This window comes from Hydra viridissima, unplaced genomic scaffold (assembly GCF_058129835.1).
Source record: "Hydra viridissima isolate aposymbiotic clone 2 unplaced genomic scaffold, HvirCarnegie_v1 scaffold_9, whole genome shotgun sequence".
Lineage (NCBI taxonomy): Eukaryota > Metazoa > Cnidaria > Hydrozoa > Anthoathecata > Hydridae > Hydra > Hydra viridissima.
The window spans coordinates 6,312,116-6,333,391 of NW_028324308.1; the positions used below are offsets into that span (position 1 = coordinate 6,312,116).

Here is a 21,276-nt window from a genome sequence, read left to right on the forward strand (position 1 = left end):
GCACTTAAAAAAGAAAAAAAAACCCATTAGTTGAAAAGAAAACCAAAAGTCATAGATAAAATGCATACTCTGTAAATGTATTAGCAAAATGTTCTAAAAATATTAGCCAAAAATGTTTAATACTTCTATAGTAAATGGCCAGTGTAATATTATGTATCTCTGTTTTAGAAAAGTTTTAGGACTTATCACATTAAATGTGTTTTTAAAGAATTTGATATCAATAGTTACAATGGAGTTAGACAAAAGATTTGCTAAAGTTAAAAATGATCCCAGATTTCAGGTAAAAAAAAAATTGTTTTTAAGCGTTCTTTTATCTTTAAGTTTAATTTCTTCAACTTTTTTAGAGAAAGCTGGTTTTCTATGAAATTTTGAGAATTTAATTTGCATAACAAAGCTTTATATTTTTAAAATTTCATGCATAAGTATTTTATAAGTTTAGTTTTTTTCTTTTTAATGTAGCGGATATCAAAAAAGCACAAAAAGATAAAGATTGATTCAAGATTTGAAAAAATGTTTTCAGATAAAAGATTTCACACTAAATGTATGTTATTTAATTTTATTACAATATTAGTTATATGTTCTTCGTGCTGCTGTTATTTTAAAAAAAGAAACAAGTCTCTATATAGTTATGTTAAGTCATGTCATAAAAGTTACTTGAAAAATTGTTATTTTAAGATTACAAAAAAACTTTCTTAAAAATAATTTTTTTTCCTGAAAATTGCATCTAAAATGAAGTTATTGTAAATTTACCTAAACCTTCAACAAAAACTATGAAAAGAAATGTGCTTTAAATACAGTTAGAAAAATTTTGATAAATGCCTATAAAGCTACTAGAAAACTGATGTAAGCCAGAGATAGGCTCCCAAGATTAAGGAGAGAATTGCTTAGACTTTGGGCTTGGATGAACAATTGGTTTGGTAATATTTTAAAGTATAATTGCGTGTTTTTTTAAGATGCTCTGATGCAAGATTTATTTAAGAATACTTTTGGAATTAGAAATAAAAAAAACTAGGTCACTATCTTTTAGTTTTATAGTACCATAAATATGCTTTAAATAAAAAAATCTTGATGCAACAGTTTTTTTAAACCACTATTTTAACATCTTATATAAGTAAATCATAAATCTTCTTTAACTTGATTCTATTATGTTAAAGATAGACTACTTTTTTTATCTGATGCACCATCCATAATAGAGATTATTATGTTTGGTCTTTTTTATAGATTCTATGTTGATAACCTAACTATATTTTGTGTTTAAATTCAGTTACTCGTGATAAAAGAGGTAAACCATTATTTGAAGAAGAGGTAGAGGATCTTCAAAAATTTTATGAGATTCAACCAGATGAAGATGGTAAGTTTTTTCAAGTATACTTTTTATTACCTTCTTTTAAGAATCTGTTTTTTTATTTTTAACTGATTAGGAATTAAAAATCAATTAATCATATAACAATAAAACAGCCTACTTTTAATTTGTATCTAAAGCTTGTTTTAGAGCTAATAAAGTATAAAAATTTGGTTTTATTCTTTTGTTTTATTATTTATTCTATGTTATTTATGTGAATTGTTAAAAGTTATACAAGCAAATTAATGATTGAAGGATTTTTTCATATAAGTAGTTAAAATATCAATAAAATTTACTTTAAAATCAATGATCCTCTATCAGGTTTTTTTTTTTTTTTTAAATATATCCACTTTTTCCAACTGAAAAGTAGTTATTTATGATTTAGGAAATTATTTTTATTAAAAGGATAACTTATAAGATTTTAATTTACTCTATGATCTGTACTTGTGATTATAGGAAATAATTTAAAATCAGTTAAACTTGGAATTACACTGCACAAAATTTTTTTTTAAAGTCTTGCTTCCAGAAAAGTTTTAGGTGATTGTGACAAGTACCTATAGGGTATGTACAAGTATAGTTTTTGTTTTGCTGAATCACATAGTAAATCTAAGAAATAGACATTTATATGTTTACCTATTTAATCATGCTTATGTTCTGCATGAGCTATTAAGTTCAACAGATTTAAAAATGTTTTGCTCCTGTTTTTATTTTGTATTCAACTTCTGGGGCGTCAAATTGCAGTGTCCAACAGTAGTCAACAAGCATAGATGGATTCCAGTTGCCCTGCTTTGTTTCTCCATTGTAGCAATGTCCTGCTCACCAAATTTGTCACTGACAGCACCAAGATTCAAGGGGAAGTGGTCTAAATGTGAGTGAAGGTAATGAATCTTGAGTGACATGTTGCACTTCATTTTCTGGTATGCGGAGAGAGTTTATCTATGACTTCAATGTAGTTTGGTACTCTGTACCAAATGGTTATACACTGTTTGATTATATTTACAATACATGCCTGTAGATATGTAACCAGATTTAATGATGTCTTCTTGGAGTAAGATATCAATTCAATATTTTTGAAATTACATTTCACTTTAACATTATCATTATCAACAGTTCTGCTTTATGACTGCTCATAGAACTCCAAAATTGCTTGGGCTTACTTTTACTCATCATATATCACTTTTAAAAAGTTCATAATAATTGTAAAGAAATTGTAAACACCAAAATCAAAACAGGCAAAGAAATAGTTCTAAGAAAGTTGCATCATAAGCCAGTTCAAAATGACCTGCAAGATATAGTATGGTAAGTAAAAGAAACTATGAGTTCAATCGCCAAAAGTTTAACATAGAATAACAAAAGTAATAATAAAAACAATGTAACTTTTCATTTATTTACTAACATGATTTAATTGAACTGGATTATTGCCAGATCTCAATTACACCAATTACAATTACAAATGTCAAAGTTGTCAAATGCAATTTAAATTACTTGTGACTGTATTTAAAGTTTTTATCAAGTTCTATAAAAGTTTTATATATTTTATCTAGGTAAAGATCAAAGTGAAAAGTAGGTACTGTATTTATATTAGTAATGGTGTTTATTTCAATAAAGTTATCAAAATTTGTTTGTAGGGGAAAGTGGTCTAAAATGGGCCCAGCAGTTAAATTGTCCCCATTTTCTCCCCCTGTAACTTGTATTCTATTATAAATTCTCAAAATAAACAAAGAAAGTTATTGTGCTATAAGTAGAGATTTGATTTATGGTTTTGTATTATCAACATTGCTGAATTTGGATTTTTGTAACTTTGGCACACATGCACGCATACTTACATACAATACAATGCAATTCAATACATATCTCTATTAGTTTCAACATTTTCCAGATTTCAGTTATTATTTTCAAGCTGTGTGTACACCTGAAAAGATTCTTCAGTCATTTGAAGTGGGACTTGTTATGCTTACAGATTGTACAACATCAGCGTTTGTTTTGGACAATGATCTTTAAATTTTAAATTAATCAACACCTTTAAAGTTATTGATACATTTTCCTATAATATTTATAACCATGCCTCGAAAAAACTACCACTAAGACAAAATTTAGAACTTCTAGGATAAGTATCAATATAAACCAGCAATCCATGCATAGATATTCTTTTGAACACAAAATCTAAAATGAATGGAATAGAAAACAGAATAAAACTAAAAAAAAAAAGATGAAAGTGATAGCAACTTCAAACTGTAAGACAGTAAGACAACTAAAAAAAAGATTTAACGTTGAAAGATAAAAATGTTACTAGTTATGCCAAAGTTGCCAAATATTGCTATATATTGACTGCAATTAACTTAATCAAGTATGTTAGGCTGTTATTTTGTTATTTTAAAGTTTGTAAAACTTATGACAATAGTTAGTTTTTATAATTTTTTATATAGAAAAAAAATAATCAAAAATAATAATCCTTTCATCCCACTTAGACAGACCATTGGATAAAATGAGCCTTAATAAAGTTTAAGACCACTTTTCTCTAAGATTGCTTTATACAATAGAAAAGTAAAGTTTTGGACCACTTTTCACTAACATTGCTTTATATAATAGAAAAATAAAGTTTTGGACCACTTTTCACTAACATTGAGATTATTTATTTTTATATGAGTTTATGATTAACAAAGTTTCATATTTTCTTTTATGATGTGAATTTAGGATTGAATCTGAGAATGAACATCTAACCAATACTTGCAAAAGTAACAAAGATTTAAAATTATGCAGAGAAAAAAAATCTCCCAAAGAACTAAATAAAAAGATAAAAGGATCTGATCAAGTTTTAAGAACCAGTAAAAATTGTAAAAAACCTGTAAAAACTCAAGCTCCAAAAGGTTAGTTTTAGTATGTTTTTTTTTTTTCTTTTTTGTGAGCTAATGAAAAACTGAACATGAAGACTATTTGAACATAAAGATTATTTTGTATTAAAGTTATGCTTTTACTTTAAGAAGAAAATAGAATTTAATGATAAAATAAGAGTAAATAATTTAAACATAAAGCTAAACAAAAAATAAATTTTATGAAGTTTAATGATGAATTATCCTGTTCTTGATCAATTTTGAGTAAATCTCTTTCAGGTTCAAAAGAGAAAAAAGCTAATTCATCTGATTATATTGGTGAAAAAGTAAATTTTGAGAATATTCGAGGAACATTAGAAGAAAATAATTCATCTGAAGACTCTGACACAGAAGATGAATTTGATGATGAAATAGATGATGTATATTTTACATTTTTTCATAATTGTTGCAGTTATCACTTTTTAAATTGTCATACTTTCTTGACATTTTAAAAACTGTTTAAATTATCATGAAAAAAAACTTTTTTAGGGTATAGTGCATGGTTGGGGAGAATTAGATGAAGATGCCAAACGTGTTGAGAATGCAGAGACATCTAAACTTGCTGTTTGTAATTGTGATTGGGATAAAATTACTGCTACTGATTTATATGGTAAAAAAAAGTGTTTAAAAATTGTAGTTATTAATAATAATAAAAATAATAAAATAATAATGATAATAATAATGATGATGATGATGATGATGATGATGATGATGATGATGATGATGATGATGATGATGATGATGATGATGATGATGATGATGATGATGATGATGATGATGATGATGATGATGATGATGATGATGATGATGATGATGATGATGATGATGATGATGATGATGATGATGATGATGATGATGATGATGATGATGATGATGATGATGATGATGATGATGATGATGATGATGATGATGATGATGATGATGATGATGATGATGATGATGATGATGATGATGATGATGATGATGATGATGATGATGATGATGATGATGATGATGATGATGATGATGATGATGATGATGATGATGATGATGATGATGATGATGATGATGATGATGATGATGATGATGATGATGATGATGATGATGATGATGATGATGATGATGATGATGATGATGATGATGATGATGATGATGATGATGATGATGATGATGATGATGATGATGATGATGATGATGATGATGATGATGATGATGATGATGATGATGATGATGATGATGATGATGATGATGATGATGATGATGATGATGATGATGATGATGATGATGATGATGATGATGATGATGATGATGATGATGATGATGATGGTGATGGTGATGGTGATGGTGATGGTGATGGTGATGGTGATGGTGATGGTGATGGTGATGGTGATGGTGATGGTGATGGTGATGGTGATGGTGATGGTGATGGTGATGGTGATGGTGATGGTGATGGTGATGGTGATGGTGATGGTGATGGTGATGGTGATGGTGATGGTGATGGTGATGGTGATGGTGATGGTGATGGTGATGGTGATGGTGATGGTGATGGTGATGGTGATGGTGATGGTGATGGTGATGGTGATGGTGATGGTGATGGTGATGGTGATGGTGATGGTGATGGTGATGGTGATGGTGATGGTGATGGTGATGGTGATGGTGATGGTGATGGTGATGGTGATGGTGATGGTGATGGTGATGGTGATGGTGATGGTGATGGTGATGGTGATGGTGATGGTGATGGTGATGATGATGGTGATGGTGATGGTGATGGTGATGGTGATGGTGATGGTGATGGTGATGGTGATGGTGATGGTGATGGTGATGGTGATGGTGATGGTGATGGTGATGATGATGGTGATGGTGATGATGATGGTGATGGTGATGACGACGACGACGATGACGACGACGACGACGATGACGACGACGAAGATGACAATGGTGGTGGTGATGGTGATGGTGATGGTGGTGATGAAAAATAACTGTAATTACATAAGCCAACTCATTAGTTCATTAGGAAAAATGAAAGAGATTTAATTTGTTATAGAAAAAAAAACTTTTTTTTTCAGATCTTGTTTTATATTTGTTTTAGTTCTCTTTAATTCGTTTAAACCACCTGGTGGGTCAATTATTTCAGTAAATGTAAGTTTTTTTTTCAATGCTTATTAGTTGCATGAAAATAAGTTTTGCATTTTAAAATTTTTTTGTATTATACTTGTAATACAATAGCATACAGGATTTGTACTCCTAAAACAAATACTATGCTTTTTAGGTTTTTTTTTACTTTTTATTTACTTTAAAATTAATAAAACTAGTTTAAGAAGATGATTTTTAATTTTGATTGCACTGTTAAATTAATAACACTGGTCTGCGTCAAAAATGTTCCTAGGGTTTTCTTAGTTGATTCTCAATAAAATTTGCCTTCTAAATCCGAATCTAGGATTCAAATTTGTCAATCAGGTCTAGTTTTTAAGATACAGATTTAGGGCTCTATACCGGATATAATAGCTGAGTGTCCATTTTATTCCACATCCTAGGTGACAGTTGTGTATTAATATATCTATAAACAGTATCTAAAGTATATTTATAAAGTTTTATTTATAAGTGTCAATTTTTTACAGGCTAATATATGAGATAAAAAAAATTTATTTCATAAAAATGAATAGAAAATGTAAAAACAGTCCCGACAGATTCTGCTGTGTGTCTGGAAAGGTAACTTTTAGTGATCAGCAATGCACCATAACTACATTAGTAAAGTCCCTTTATAGTGCATATTTCGGTATAAGGCTTGGCAATCAAGACAAAGAAAAGCTTTGCCCCACATATATGCTGCAAAGCCTGTATCGTAGCCTTAAGGCGCTGGAATGAGGGCACAGCAAACTGTATGTCATTTGGTGTACCGATGGTATGGAGAGAAGGCGAGGACCATACTACAGACTGCTATTTTTGTATGACCAATCTTCAAGGTAAGATAATTTTTTAAAAGAACAATATTTAACTAATCCAAACATATATATATATATATATATATATATATATATATATATATATATATATATATATATATGTATATATATATATATATATATATATATATATATATATATATATATACATATATATATATATATATATATATATATATATATATATATATATATATATATATATATATATATATATATATATATATATATATATATATATATATATATATATATAAAAAAATCTGAAAAGAACTATGTGAATTTTTTCAGGTGTCAATAAGAAAAACAAATACATGGTGGTCTATCCTGATATTCCTTCTGTCAATAAGCCAGTACCACATGGTCCAGGAGTTCCAGTTCCTTCACCACCTGCAAAAGGCGAACTAGAAGAGGATATGGAAGGTGTAAAAGTGGAAGACACTGACATATCTGTGACGTATGAGCCAACGTCTAGCATGACTTTGCCAAGACCACTCACTCCAAGTCATATAAATGACTTGACCAGAGATCTTGGTCTTTCTAAAGAGAATGCACCACTTCTTGGTTCCCGTCTTAGTGAGAGCAATCTCCTCTCCAAAGAAACTACCTTCTATTGGTATAGAAACAGAGAAGAAAAGTTTCGATTGTTCTTTGAAGTTGATTCTTCTTGAAGCTTGTTGGCATATTGCAATAATGTAAAAGGCTTAATAAAGGCACTTGGTGTTCCTTACCAACCAAGAGAATGGAGGCTTTTTATTGATTCCTCTAGCAGAAGCCTAAAGGTAGTACTCCTTTGGCAATAAAATGGCATCTGTACCTATTGGACATTCAGTTCAATTGACAGAAAGCTACAAGAACATGAAAATATTGATTGATACAATCAAATACTCCAACCACAATTGGCTAATATGTGGTGACCTAAAGGTAAAATACTTATTAAGTTTTCTTGTCAATATAAAGCTTTCCTTTGAAAATACTTTAGCTCCTGTTGGTAATTTTTTTGAAAGATTTAGAAATATATTTTAACTTACTAAGATTTGATTTTTTATGAATAAATCTTTTCTTTTCAGGTTGTGTGCTTTCTACTTGGTATGCAAGGGGGGTACACAAAATACCCTTGCTTCTTATGCCTATGGGATAGTAGGGCAGATAGTCTTCACTATAAGCAGAAAGACTGGCCATCTCGTGAGGCATTCACAATTGGCAGCTACAACGTGATAGTTGAACCACTTGTCCCTCCAGAAAATGTTTTACTTCCTCCTCTCCATACTTGGTCTGATGAAAAACTTTGTAAAAGCACTGAATAAAGAAGGGCAAGCTTTTAAGTATCTATTGCAAAAGTTCCCACAGATCAGTGATGCCAAGCTACATGCAGGTATATTTGACGGACCCAAAATTAGAACTCTGTTAAAGGACAAAGATTTTGATATCAAAATGGTAGGCATTGAACGAGATGCATGGCGAACGTTCAGCACAGTAATTGAAGGATTTCTGGGAAATAAAAGAAGCTCTGAATATGTTTCACATGTCAATGAGTTTATGAAAAGCTTCGAAAAACTGGGAGCTCGCATGTCAATAAAAAAGCAACTTCTCCAGTCACATCTTGACTATTTTCCTGAAAACTGTGGAGATTACAGCAAGGAACAGGGTGAAAGATTCCACCAGGATATAAAAACGATGGAGACCAGATATCAAGAACGTTGGAACATAAACATATTAGCTGACTATTGTTGGTGTCTTAGACGCGACGAACCAATAACTCTTCACAAACGGAAGGCATCAAGGACTTCTTTCCTCGGGAAATAGATTTTTTCTTTACAGTATTTGATTACTTCACACGTTGTTTTTAAGTTTAAAGTTAATAAAGGAGTTAAATTGAGCCTTTTTTCAATTCACATATAATTATTGCAATGTATTACATTACTAGGATGAAAATGAGAGATTTCTTGAAAACTATGTTTTTCTCAAAAAAATAGGTGTGCTGTATTTCAATAACCTGACCTGATTGAGCAAAATGAATGTCATATACGGGTTTAGGAGGCCAATTTCATTAGGAATTATCTAAGAAACCCCCTGGAACAGAAAATTTTTTTTCAAACGCAGCCCTGTGTAATCAAACAGTGGAATGTATGTTTCTTGATTAAAATATAACTCCATAAAAACTGTATAACTCCATAACTTGATAAAGACTAAACACATCTAAATGGAATCTAATCTGTAAGCATGTTTTGGTTTTACTGTGAATAAGTTATTAGGTAATCTGTGCCTATATAAATTGAAGAAGCCCTTGAAGCTGAAAGTGTTTAATTTGAATAAAATTTAAGATCTGGAATGTGTAAAGCATTTTAAAAAAATTCAGGAATATATCTTTGAAACTGAAATTTTTATTTTAATTTTTATATTTCATCAAAAAATTCCAGATTTTAAATGCCCACACTGTATTATGTAGCATAATAAAATAAGTAATATTATTTTTAGGGAATGATATTTTAGACAAATTCACAAAAAATCAGTTTTAACCCTCTATCCGGCACATGATCAAACTACTAAAAAAAATTTTTAAATAATTTTTTGTAAGAATGGCATTATGAGCTAGAAAAAAACAAAGTTGTATTTAACATTTTGAACAAGGAAAAGAACAGGTCATGTTACATATTCTGCATCACCCCCTTTTGTCCTTAATTCCGGGCTAGTGACAGAATCCATCATATCTTATATTACTAATTGGTTTTGGGTTTGATGGCTCTCTTTCGAGTATCTTTAAAGGTGAGAAACTTCTTTTGGGATCAACTTTTTTTTCTGGATCTTTGTCTTTGAGCTTCAACGCTGTTGCTACCTGTAAAATAAATCTTCTTAAAGACAGCTGTTTTTTTTTTAGGCACTTGAAGTTGAGTACAGTGCCTTCAGTATATCAACCATGCATTTATCTTTGATATGTCAATGCAGTGAAAAATCAATTTTAAGTACTATCATTTTTTTAGTGTTTATTCTTGTGCGGTATAATGATATCAGGATGTCTGCCAGATCTACTCCTCCCATTAATGCATTGTATGCAAGAACAATATCAGGAGTTTTGACATCAACATATACTTTCTTTTTGCTGTCAAACCTTTTGAGTTTCGTTGATCCAACTATAACGGCTTTGCTATCAAACCATTTTACTAAATGTATCCCAGGATTCTGATACACTTGGTAGTCCCATGATCCTCTTCCTTGAGATTTCAATTCTATGTCAGATAAAAGTGGGCATTTTCCAATTCGATTACTACGGAAAGTTCCTGTAGCTAATATTCCCATAGTTTTCAGTTTATTAATTAATGATAATGTAAAAAACCAGTTGTAAAAGTATATATGGAAGTTTTTGTGTTCAGGCGTTTCTTGAATTAGTCGAAGTATTACATCCTCAACACCACAAGTTTGGCCACCTGCACTAGTAGCACGTGCATAGATGAAAAAGTCGTATATAATGCCTGACTTTCTTGCTCTAACAAAATTTTTGAAACCCCATTTGTGGATTTTTTTGGACATATACTGACATATCCCACTGCGCTTTGTTTTTCCAGGTATCATTTGCTCATCTGCCAATTGGTCTTGCTCTAGTTCAATTTTGATGCAGTTATTACGAACAGCATCTAATACAGTTTTAACCTTAAACAATTTGCCAGAGTATTTATTTTTTGTATTATTGTCCACTGCATGCAAGAACCTTCTAAGACATTCATAACGCTTTAAACTCATAACATCAGCAACAGCATCGCATCAAAGTTCTGTTGACCAAAATGATTCATAGCTAGGGAGGCGAACTAATGACATCAACATCTGAACACCTAAGAATTGCTCAATCTCTTTTAAATTTGTGGCTATACTAGTGCCTGTTACCTTGACACTATAGAGATAAGTTTGTTCTACTACGTTCTGGGTGATGGTATCATCCCAAAACAGTTTAAAATACTCAAATGGTGTCATTGCATTCTGGTAAAGAAAATTCCTCTCCTTTGAACGCTGCATCAAATATTGGTAGTTGCATTTTCTTTGCAGACTTTCTTTTTAACTGAGTAACATCATCCTCATAATCACTAAAATGTATTTCAAGTAATATGTATAATATATATATATATATATATATATATATATATATATATATATATATATATATATATATATATATATATATATATATATATATATATATATATATATATATATATATATTATACATATTACTTGAAATATACTTTTGGATCTAAAGAGGCATGGTATTTATCAATTTGAATAAAGAATCTCACATTTTGAATATATATATATATATATATATATATATATATATAATTTTTAAAATATGAGATTCATTATTCAAATTGATACATACCATGGCTCTTCAGATCCTAAAGTCATGTTGAATGGTGAAAAACTAATTTCTTCTTCAGTCCTAAAGATAAAAAAGTTAATGTAAATTTACATCAATTCTCAAAGCAACTCAATGGTAATCAAAACAAACTCGCTCAGATTCTTCAGAACTGAAAACAACATTGTCAATTTCAAGTTCTACCTCATTCCCTAATTCATCTGATTCCACTAAGTCTGATGACTCAAGAATCAGAATTTGGTTCAAGTACGTAATTAACAGCTTCTTGTACAGTAAAATTTCGAATTCTACAAGTTTTGTAGGAGCTACCAGAGAAATCATATAGTAAAAAAAAAGGTTATTTTTATACCTTAATCTGACAATGTTGCACATTTGCAACAAATAAATTAGGAAGTAAATCTAACAATATCTTATGCTTATTTTGGTTTATAATGACACTAATATAAAACTTCAATCATAGTACATAACAATTTAAGAATAACATTTAAGCGTCAGCATGGGTTTTCCTATATTCAAAAATGAGCATTAAAGATAGAAACTAAAACTTACTAAAAATAACACTTCTCTCTTGAGCTGCCATTATTCAAAAGAAAATGTTATTGTGGTTAATTTGCATCAAAATAAAAATAGAAAGATCTAAAATATATATTTCAAAACACCTAATGTTGTGGATAAACTTTGTAACCAAAGAGTTTATCAGCAAATCATTTGTTGCAAATATGCAACACAAACAGGAAAAGGGCTTTTTCAAAAATTAGTGAAGTAACTTTTATAAAAACTTTACTTTTCTTATCATAGATAATAAAAATCTTGTTTATATAGAGTCATTTCCACACCTACCATGAATCAACACTTATTGTAGGTTTTCAAAATTCAACAGAGATTTTGCAACAAGTTGTTATTTGTTTTTTATATTTTTATTTTATGTATGAACAACATGGCCAAGCACTCCCATTTGAATACAAAGAAACCCCACTAAATTGTTAATTTTATGAATACAGTAGACTTATTACATCTGGACTTTAAAATAATTTTTTTTTTTTAACTAACAGCAATTAGAGGGTTCTCAAGCAAGCTTAGCAAATTTGAAAAGATTGTCTAAAAGTTTATTTCTAAAGTGAACTTAATAAGAAAATAAAGCATGAATAATTTTTGATATTAATAAAACTGCTCATTATTATAGTTTAAATGTAGTATTTTTGAATGTATGATAAGTATGAACTAAAAATATGTGATTCCAAACTTATCATATGTCCAATGAATAATCCATTCATGCCTTCTTACCGAAAAAATAATAAAGAATACTGTATCTATAATGGTGCAACAAACATAGACAAAAGCTGGTAGCGAAAAATAAAGACATTAATCTACAGATAGCCAGTTATGCAATTCTATTGATGCTGTTAAAAAAGCTATGTTGCGTATGCAGCAAGCAGGATGTCTGGAAAATCTCTCTATCAAACTTAGCAAGATTTGCTCTAAAAATGGAATAGTTCTTGTTGCTTTGTTTTAAAATACAACACATATGTTGCAGCCACTCTATGCAGCTGTTTTTAGACCAATGAAAGCAAAGTGGAAACCCTTTTGCTGACAATGTTGCTTTGACCATGAAGGACAGGAAATAAACAAGGAAAATGTACGAGTAGCTTTAAATTCATTCAAAATCCATATTTCTATGGCAAATAACATCAAAAGATACTTCTATAGCAAAAAAAAAGCGGTTTTAAAAAGACAGGAAATTTTCCATTCAATACTAATAGCGATGACTACACAAAAATTAGTCTAAGATTAGCTGTGCAATTGCAATTGACACTCCAACTACTTATTTAGAGCAGAACCTTTCAAATGTGACTTTATCAACTTCTCTCATAATCTTTATTGAATTGTGCATTGATCCAAAGTTTTAGGGGCAATTCAAAAAAGGTGACTATCACCTAGGTAGGAAAGGTGATCTTGAATACCTGCAGCTATTTCATTTTTGAAAAAGAGTCTTATCTAAGACTAGTGAATCCATAACTATCTGATGACATACAACAGAATAATTAAATTTTATCACTAAGCTGTAAAGTAGGAAATGTGCAATTATACCCAATGTGGAAATGTTGATTATAAAATTGCAGCGGTAACAGAACCAAAAACAGCTTGTTTCGGTTTAAAAACAGCAACAGAAATTGTGAATCCAGTTGAAAATGTTTTGAAATGGCTAAATCAACCAGTCCATATCTTTAATAAGTAACAGGCTCTAACCTTCCTATAATTATTTTTCTCTGTTATTGTAACTTAAATAATGTTGCTATAGGTTTTTTTTTTCTCTTTAAATTAATGAAGCAAAAGTGTATACCTATAAATTTTTTCTTTGTTATACATATTTTGATTTTTATTTATATTCACACCTGTCAAAAATAATACAAACCTCGATTTTGGGAGCCAAAAAATTGCTCTGTGGATTAATAATCTAAAAGGTCCCAGGTAATAGTAGATCACTGTATCACTAGGTGAAAAACAAGTGAACTCTATCACTAGGCGAAAAACACATTTCAAATTTTAGGGTATTTTGCCCTACTGTTTGCACTTGAAGCCCACTTGTAAACCTATTTTGCTATTTTTTAACCTTTAATGAATGAAATTTTAAAAATTATTAAGAACCCTTTAGATGAATGTGTTGGCTATAACCTAATAAAAAAAGCAACTCTTTAAGGCTTGTGATTTGGTTATAGGAATTTAGTAATAGCACTAAAAGGTTCTTAACAAGATGTCAATGGAAGCTTTATATTTTTAATCTTTTCTTATGATTGTCTAACAAAACCTCATATAAAGTCATTTACTTTCAATCTCCCATTAAAAGAGCTACTTACTCTCATACAAATATGAAATAAATACCATGATAAAACAAATTTTAAAAAAAAATTAAAATTTGTTTTATCATGGTATTTATTACTTTTTCTTTGAGAATGAATTTATTCATTTAGTATTCGTAAAATTAGAAATATTCTTTTGAGTGATTTTTTGTAAAATTAAAAAATAAATATTTATTTTTTTAAAAAAAAAAGTTCAGACAAGAATATTCCTTATCAACAAACATGTTATTTCAAGTATTTCTAGAAAGAGTAAATAATTGCTTCTTCCAACATAAAAGTTATTTTAAAAATCCAATTTATGCTTGCTGTTATTGTCAATCACACTTTTTAGTAACTGGCCTCTGTAATCAGGGTGTAATCAGGGCTTTTTTGTACCCTCTCATTGAGCAATGAGGTTTGTGTGCAAGGCATCTGTTGATTGTTAACTAAAAATCCTAAATCCTGAACCCTTAAGAGTAGCAAGTTCAAGATTATGGTTGAACACAGAATGGGCTTTAGGGGTGACTGAAACTGAGAGCTGAAGGTATGAGTTCTTAAGCTTACTGCTTTAGAATAGCATTGTTTAATGCTATTCCAAAGTGGTAGCTAACAACAATCTTGTTAGAATGTTTTAACAATGTCAAGCATATAGTCTAGGTTCTCTCTTTCAACAAGTCTTTGCACATTCTTCAAAAGCGTACAACAATCATTCCCAAGAAACTCTTCACTATCATAACGTTCTAATTTCATTTTAAAGTAATGGCCACTCTTTGCCTTCATGCCAAATCTTTAGCATTGGTTTGTAAAGATGATTTACAAATAAGAAGGAAAACATGAAGTTTGATTGGGGGAATAACATCTTCTAGATCTTTGATTATGAACCACATTTCCTTTCAGCTGTCCCAAGTAAAAGCTCATAGTTTGTTTGATATTTTCATAAGCTTCTGACTTAGCATTTGTCTCTTGCCTATCTTCTGTCAGTAAGATTTTGTCATTTGAGGCTGATATTTTATGTTCGACCATTGAAGATATTAAAAATTTAAATGTTTCTCTCCTTTGACTATAGAAATCAGGTTTTATATTTTACATCTGGTGATACCTGAGACCTTGTAGATTAAAACCCTATAGGTCAATTTTTAGTTCCTAGAGTTGAGGTTAGTACAATATTTCACAAGTGTGTATTCTTATCTATTTTTCAATGTTTTTTATCATACCTTTTTTCTACAGATTTACCCATCAGATTATGGTATTCAACGTATGAAAGAAGAGGATCTGAAAGGACCACAAGAGTTGAAGGAATTACCCAATGAAGATAAAGAAATAGAAGATGGGTCTGAAGTAAATTACTTAAAGTTACAGGAATTTTGACTTTAAAAAAAACATTTTTTTTTTTTAAATTGTCAAGATCAGGGTAATTTTCATTTACCCTGATCTTGACAATTCTCATTTACCCATATTTCTTTCAAATTATGAAATTTTTTGTAATTGATTTAATGAAGATTTGTTGATAGTTATTTGCTTTGTATTTATTAAGGGTTCTGCATTTCACATGGAAAAGTTGAGAGAATATCAGTTGAACAGGATGAAGTATTTTTATGCAATTGTGGTATGCGATAGTAAAGGTATTTATTCCAAACAAGGTTGTGTGGTAATTATGAGGATGTAGCAATTAGGATCATGCTTTGTTTTTAACTTTTGTAGAAACTGCTGACAAAATTTATTGTGAATGTGATGGAATGGAATATGAAATGAGTGCTACTCGTTTGGACCTTCGATTTGTTCCTGATGACCTATCATTTGATGATCGAGAACCTAAGTCAACTGCAACTGAAATGCCAAGTGTCAATTCATACACTCCTACAAAGTAAGAAAGCTTTTTTGATATTAGTTTATTTAAGATTTAAAATTTTAAGAATTTGATGTAAAAATAATTTAAAATTTTAAAATCTAAAAAAATTAACATTCTTTTTCTGTTTTAAATGTCTCTTAAGATTTTTAAACACAGCTCTGCAGCAAAGTACTGTCCGCTTGACGTGGGATGAAGCTGATTCTAAGCGAGTTGAGAAAACAATGCGGCAGTTTACTAAAAAAGATGTAGATGAAATGGATTTTAAAGATTACTTAGGTAGTTTACAAATTTACAAGTACTTAACAATAAGAGGTTTATTGAAAGAAGTATATCCTCTAAATTTTCTCTAATTTTATAAAATTAATTTTAAAAAACAGAATTATGTTCATTGAAATTTAAAAGTAGTTTTTTTTTAAAACTAAATTGATCTACAAAAACTAGTAAATTTAGAGGAAAAAACTTAGCATAGATATTAATGTATTTTTAATTTATAGATTTAATTTATAGATATAATTTATAGATATAATTTATAGATATATAGCCAGAATATCCTCAAATCTTTTCTTTTGGTTTTTGATTGAGCATTTTAAAATGCACTTATTATGTCTCATAAAGAGGCGTTACCTTCTTTTTTTCTTTAATATTGATATTTTCTTAAATATTTCTATAATATTTTTATTACTTTGTTAACATTGTGCTTTTTGAAACATCTCTTAATGTTTCTACTGCCAAAACACTTTAGGAATGAAATTCCCCCTCCTTCCCAATTTTTGTTTTATGTTAATGTAATATGTAAATGCAATCTAAATTTCAGTTCTAAATATTCATCCCTTATTGTGAAGTTTAATTGTAAAAAAGTCATGATCACTTTTTATTATGCATGAAAATACTTTAAACATTTTATTCTTTACATAAGTTGTATATTGCTTGATTAAGTTCAATGCTTTTTTTGATCAGCTCTATTCTATTAAAACGATCGATGTTCTTTTAAAACGATCGATGTTCTATTAAAACGATCGATGTTCTTTTAAAACGAGCTTAATACTTTTTTCAATTGTTACAAACAAGTTTAAGTTTTTTCCATTCAAAATAAAAGGTTTTTATTTTCAATAATATAAAATATAAAATGAATAATCACTCAAAACGAAAGTAAAAGTCCTGCTAAACTTTAATTTCTAAAAACAAATTGTAACAATGTCTAGAACGAAAAAGAAAAAGAACCAAATAAAACCATGGAAGAGGAAAGTTTTTTAGATTTGTCTTTTTAAGGTTCTTGCAGTAAATAAAATTGTTAATATTCTGTGGCTAATAAATGTTCTAATTATTATGACTGGTTAAGTTTGAGTAACCCCTTGATGTAATGTTATGTCAAAATGACGCAATAGTAACAATAAAAAAAATTCTAAAAGTGAAAACTACAGAAGGTAGATATATCAAAGGATTAATTTTACAATTAACACATCTTAGCACTAAGATGATTCTCAGATTCTGACTGACAAGGAGGGGGAAATATCTTTGATTTTTTTAAAATAGATATAGAAAACAGCCAAATTGTTTCAAGCTTTTAAATTCTTGAGTTTCCAAATCCTGGCTTTAATTCTTAAAGTTATTACAACCCTTTTAAAATCAAAAAACGTCCAAGTATTTAAAATGTTATATTTTTTTTGTAAACTGTTTTACATTTTTAACTCAAATATTAAATTCTTTCGTATTACGAAGTATTTTTACTCTATATTATATTTAAAGAAATAAATACTTATAAGCACCAAAATCTTACAATTGTAGAGGGAGTTTCTTACCCCCACCCTGTTCCACCCTCGCAAAGCAAAAATATAATCCAAAAAGTAGGAAAAAGATTTCTCTTCTTAATTTTTTTTTCTTCTAAAACTTCACTTTTTAGCATCGTCATCAGATGAAGAAGAAAATCAATCTAAAATATTCAATGAAACTGCTTCAAGCAACGATACAAAAAACGAAGAAGAAGATGATAAAATAAGAAAATATCGAGTTTGTTTTTGATATTTGCTACGATAATTTTACATTAGTACTTTTTTTTTATGTGTGTGCGAACGCGCGCGCAGTTAATTTCATGCTGTTTATGAAATAAAAACCTAACTTTATACGATTCTGCTCTTGCGTTTTAGCTTTTAATGAAAGAAATCGAATCCAAAGAAAAAGTAGAAGACGATGAAGGCAATATAGAAGTAACTTGGGATCTTGGAATAGAAGAAACGAACCACCAAAATAGCAACTCAAAAGGTACTAATGATAAAATAAAAAAAGAAAAGGATTTTGTCAATACAGCGAATAACACCGAGGATAATACTCAGCGATCTGTTGAGGGCGTTGATGACCCAAGTTTGGGTTTTGATGACCCTTTCTTCAAAAATGTTAACGATAAAGTGATAAAGAAAAAGAAAAAATCCAAGATAAATGAAACTTTGACAGAAGAGCAACTCAAGCAAAAAGTGAGAATTCGCTTTTAACAGATATATTTTTTCAAAAAAGAGATTTTTGTTTAAGAATCCCTGTAGATAACGCTCCGCGCAAAATGAGTTTTTGATATTTTACTATGTAATTACAATAATAAATATAAATGTACACGTTTCAAACTAGGCTGAACTAGAGCTTCTTCTCATGGATGACGAGTCTGAAGAAAAGAAGCATTTCTCTTTAAAAACTATACTAAAGCAGGATATGGTCGGCAAGAAGAAAAAAAAGAAACGTAATGCGGAAGTACAACCTGAGGATTCATTTGAAGTTGATGTAAATGATCCTCGTTTTAATGCATTATACACCTCGCATCTGTACTCTATTGATCCTTCAGAGCCGAATTTCAAGTAAGTACTTATTAACTGTGGCGAGTATAATTTTGTAAATATGTTTGTTTTGTTTGTTTTATTTAATGCGTTTCTCGTTTTTATCTAATTGTCTTTCAAAAATGACACTTAAAATAAAATTCATGTCATAATGATGACAATGTTGATGCTTTTTTTTTTTAGGAAAACAAAGGGCACAACAGCAATTATTGCTGAGTCGCAAAAAAGGAGAGCTAGAAATGGAAATAACACTCACAGTAAACAGAATTTTATTTCTTTATTCTGGTACTAAGGTAGATAGTTTATATTAGAAACCAAGATAGACTACAAAATAGTGATATTTGAGGGTAAGTTCCATCTACCTGTGTGAATAGTTCTTTGCTTACCCATGTTTTCCTAACGTTTCAAGGCTAGATATATCAGCTGATAATGCGTTATATTTTAGAAGTCGATGAGGAGTTAGAAAATAACATTAAAACAAAGAGGTAAGATTTTTGGTAGAGATTTCATTTTTTGGTAGAGACTTCAAATTGTGTTAACGAATAATTATCCAAATTGTTTTTAAAATTAAAAAAAAAAAAAAATTTCTTTATCTTCTTTACTTATCCTCATTATATATCTTTAGCCTCTCGGATCTTGTAAAGTCAGTTAAAACAAAAACAATGCTTCATCAAAAAAGGAAAAAGCTCAAGTGATTGCATAAAAATATGAGAAAACTCAGATGATTACGATAAGAAAAAGCAATGATTGGCATCATAACGATAGTATTTAAAATGTTAACATACCAGACGTTCATTGTAATTTTGATAGTATTCATTACAAATATGGTCAATGGATATTTGATTAATTGAAACAAAGTGACTTGTGAATCCTCTGTATTCAAATAAAGAAATAATGTTAATAAATACTGAGTTTATTCATCATTAATTTTTTTTTAAAGGCAACTATACTTTAAACAGCGAAGAGTTAAACGTTTGCGGAGTAACTTCAGTTAACTAGTGTTTTTGAAAATATATCTTTTAACAAAAACATATTGCATGTTTCGTTTTTTTTTTTAGTCAAGGAAATTAATAAAAATTAGTAATATTAATAAAAATAATCAAGTAAGAGCTGCTAAAAGTGAATCTTTGACTTACGTTTCCCTTCGTTATTAATGTATATATATGGATGTATATACACCTAACCTCAAAATTAACGTACCACTTATAAATTCGGACTTATTTTGAAAAATATTATGTATTTCCCGGATTTATCAATTACCAATATGATAATAATGTTTATTGTTACGCCTTTTGTAGGTTTTACTCCGTTGCCCTCATTTAATTTCGAAATTATAGCAGCATTTCATAAGTAGCATAATTTGCTGTAATTAAACCTCACTTCTAAAAGAAAAGTATATATTGGTTTTAAATTGTTTTAACAGTAGAAAAGATAACTGCAATTTGAGCAACACATCTGTTTGCAATGCAGCATTCTAGACGAAATTTAAGTCATGATGAATGTGTTGTAATTGTTAACTTGTCCAATCAAGGATTAACAAATCGCCAACTTGGTAGAAGATTTGGAGTGTCTCATACAACAGTCGGTAGGGTTCTACGAAGGTTGATAGAGACCAATGATCACGCTAGACGACTTGGCCAAGGCAGACCACGAGCTACCTATACCGTGGAGGACCAATTTTTAATGCTTCGAATACTGAGAGAACGGTTCACTACTGCACGAAGTCTCCAAATATAACTTGTTGAGGTTCATGGAACTGCTGTTAATCAAGATAACATAAGAAGAAGACTTCATGCTTTAAATTTACGACCTCAGGCAGCAGCTACTGGTCCCAGATTGTCTGTAGACCATCAAAGAAACAGACTGGCTTTTTCAAGGAGGCATATGAATTGGGAAATACATAATTGGGGACAGATCTTCTTTATAGATCAGTCAAGGTTTTGCATTGTAAACTCTGATTGCCGCCCAAGAGTGTTTAGAAACCAAATGAAAGATATTTCGCTTGTAACATTCGAGAAACCACTTTATATGAAGCCGGCTCATTGATGGTATGGGAATATTTTTAACAGCTCGCACAGAACTTTTTGTTGTTAATTGTGGGTGTCTGACTTCTAAACGATAAACAGCAGACAATTTAGAACCTTTTGTGGTTCCTTTTGCACCGTACATTGGAGATGGATTCTTTCATATGCAGGATAATATTAGACTACATACGGCACATATTGTTACTGAATAGTTAATGTCAATATTC

At 29.7% G+C, this 21,276-nt stretch overlaps 1 protein-coding gene across 6 annotated transcripts; it reads left to right on the forward strand.

Moving 5' to 3' along the window:
• The first annotated feature begins 11 nt into the window (after positions 1-11).
• On the forward strand, positions 12-19,945 carry LOC149883761 (ESF1 homolog). Of its 6 annotated transcripts, none has more exons than XM_090097198.1 (18): positions 12-280; positions 460-541; positions 1,265-1,351; positions 2,887-2,905; positions 4,037-4,209; positions 4,453-4,592; positions 4,702-4,822; positions 6,281-6,330; positions 15,585-15,695; positions 15,892-15,979; positions 16,059-16,221; positions 16,349-16,482; positions 18,107-18,213; positions 18,351-18,674; positions 18,823-19,046; positions 19,209-19,282; positions 19,471-19,510; positions 19,651-19,945. In XM_090097198.1, the coding sequence occupies exons 1-18, from the start codon at positions 113-115 to the stop codon at positions 19,718-19,720; spliced, it is 2,175 nt and encodes a 724-aa protein (XP_089953324.1). In that variant the 5' UTR covers positions 12-112; the 3' UTR covers positions 19,721-19,945. The 6 variants fall into 6 exon arrangements, 5 of the variants coding, with proteins under 5 accessions (XP_089953324.1, XP_089953325.1, XP_089953326.1 ...); XM_090097200.1 differs by having other exon boundaries at positions 14-280; positions 2,887-2,909; XM_090097201.1 differs by having other exon boundaries at positions 143-280; positions 1,265-2,220; positions 2,887-2,909.
• The last annotated feature ends 1,331 nt before the right edge of the window (positions 19,946-21,276 follow it).

What these genes read in the sequence shown, in the direction of transcription:
- LOC149883761 (XM_090097198.1), top strand. Translation starts at nt 113, where the DNA reads ATGTTTAATACTTCTATAGTAAATGGCCAGTGTAATATTATGTATCTC. An exon ending in AAAATGATCCCAGATTTCAG is followed by an intron (nt 281 to 459) that starts GTAAAAAAAAAA and finishes TTTTTAATGTAG; the next exon opens with CGGATATCAAAAAAGCACAA. An exon ending in AAAAACTCAAGCTCCAAAAG is followed by an intron (nt 4,210 to 4,452) that starts GTTAGTTTTAGT and finishes AATCTCTTTCAG; the next exon opens with GTTCAAAAGAGAAAAAAGCT.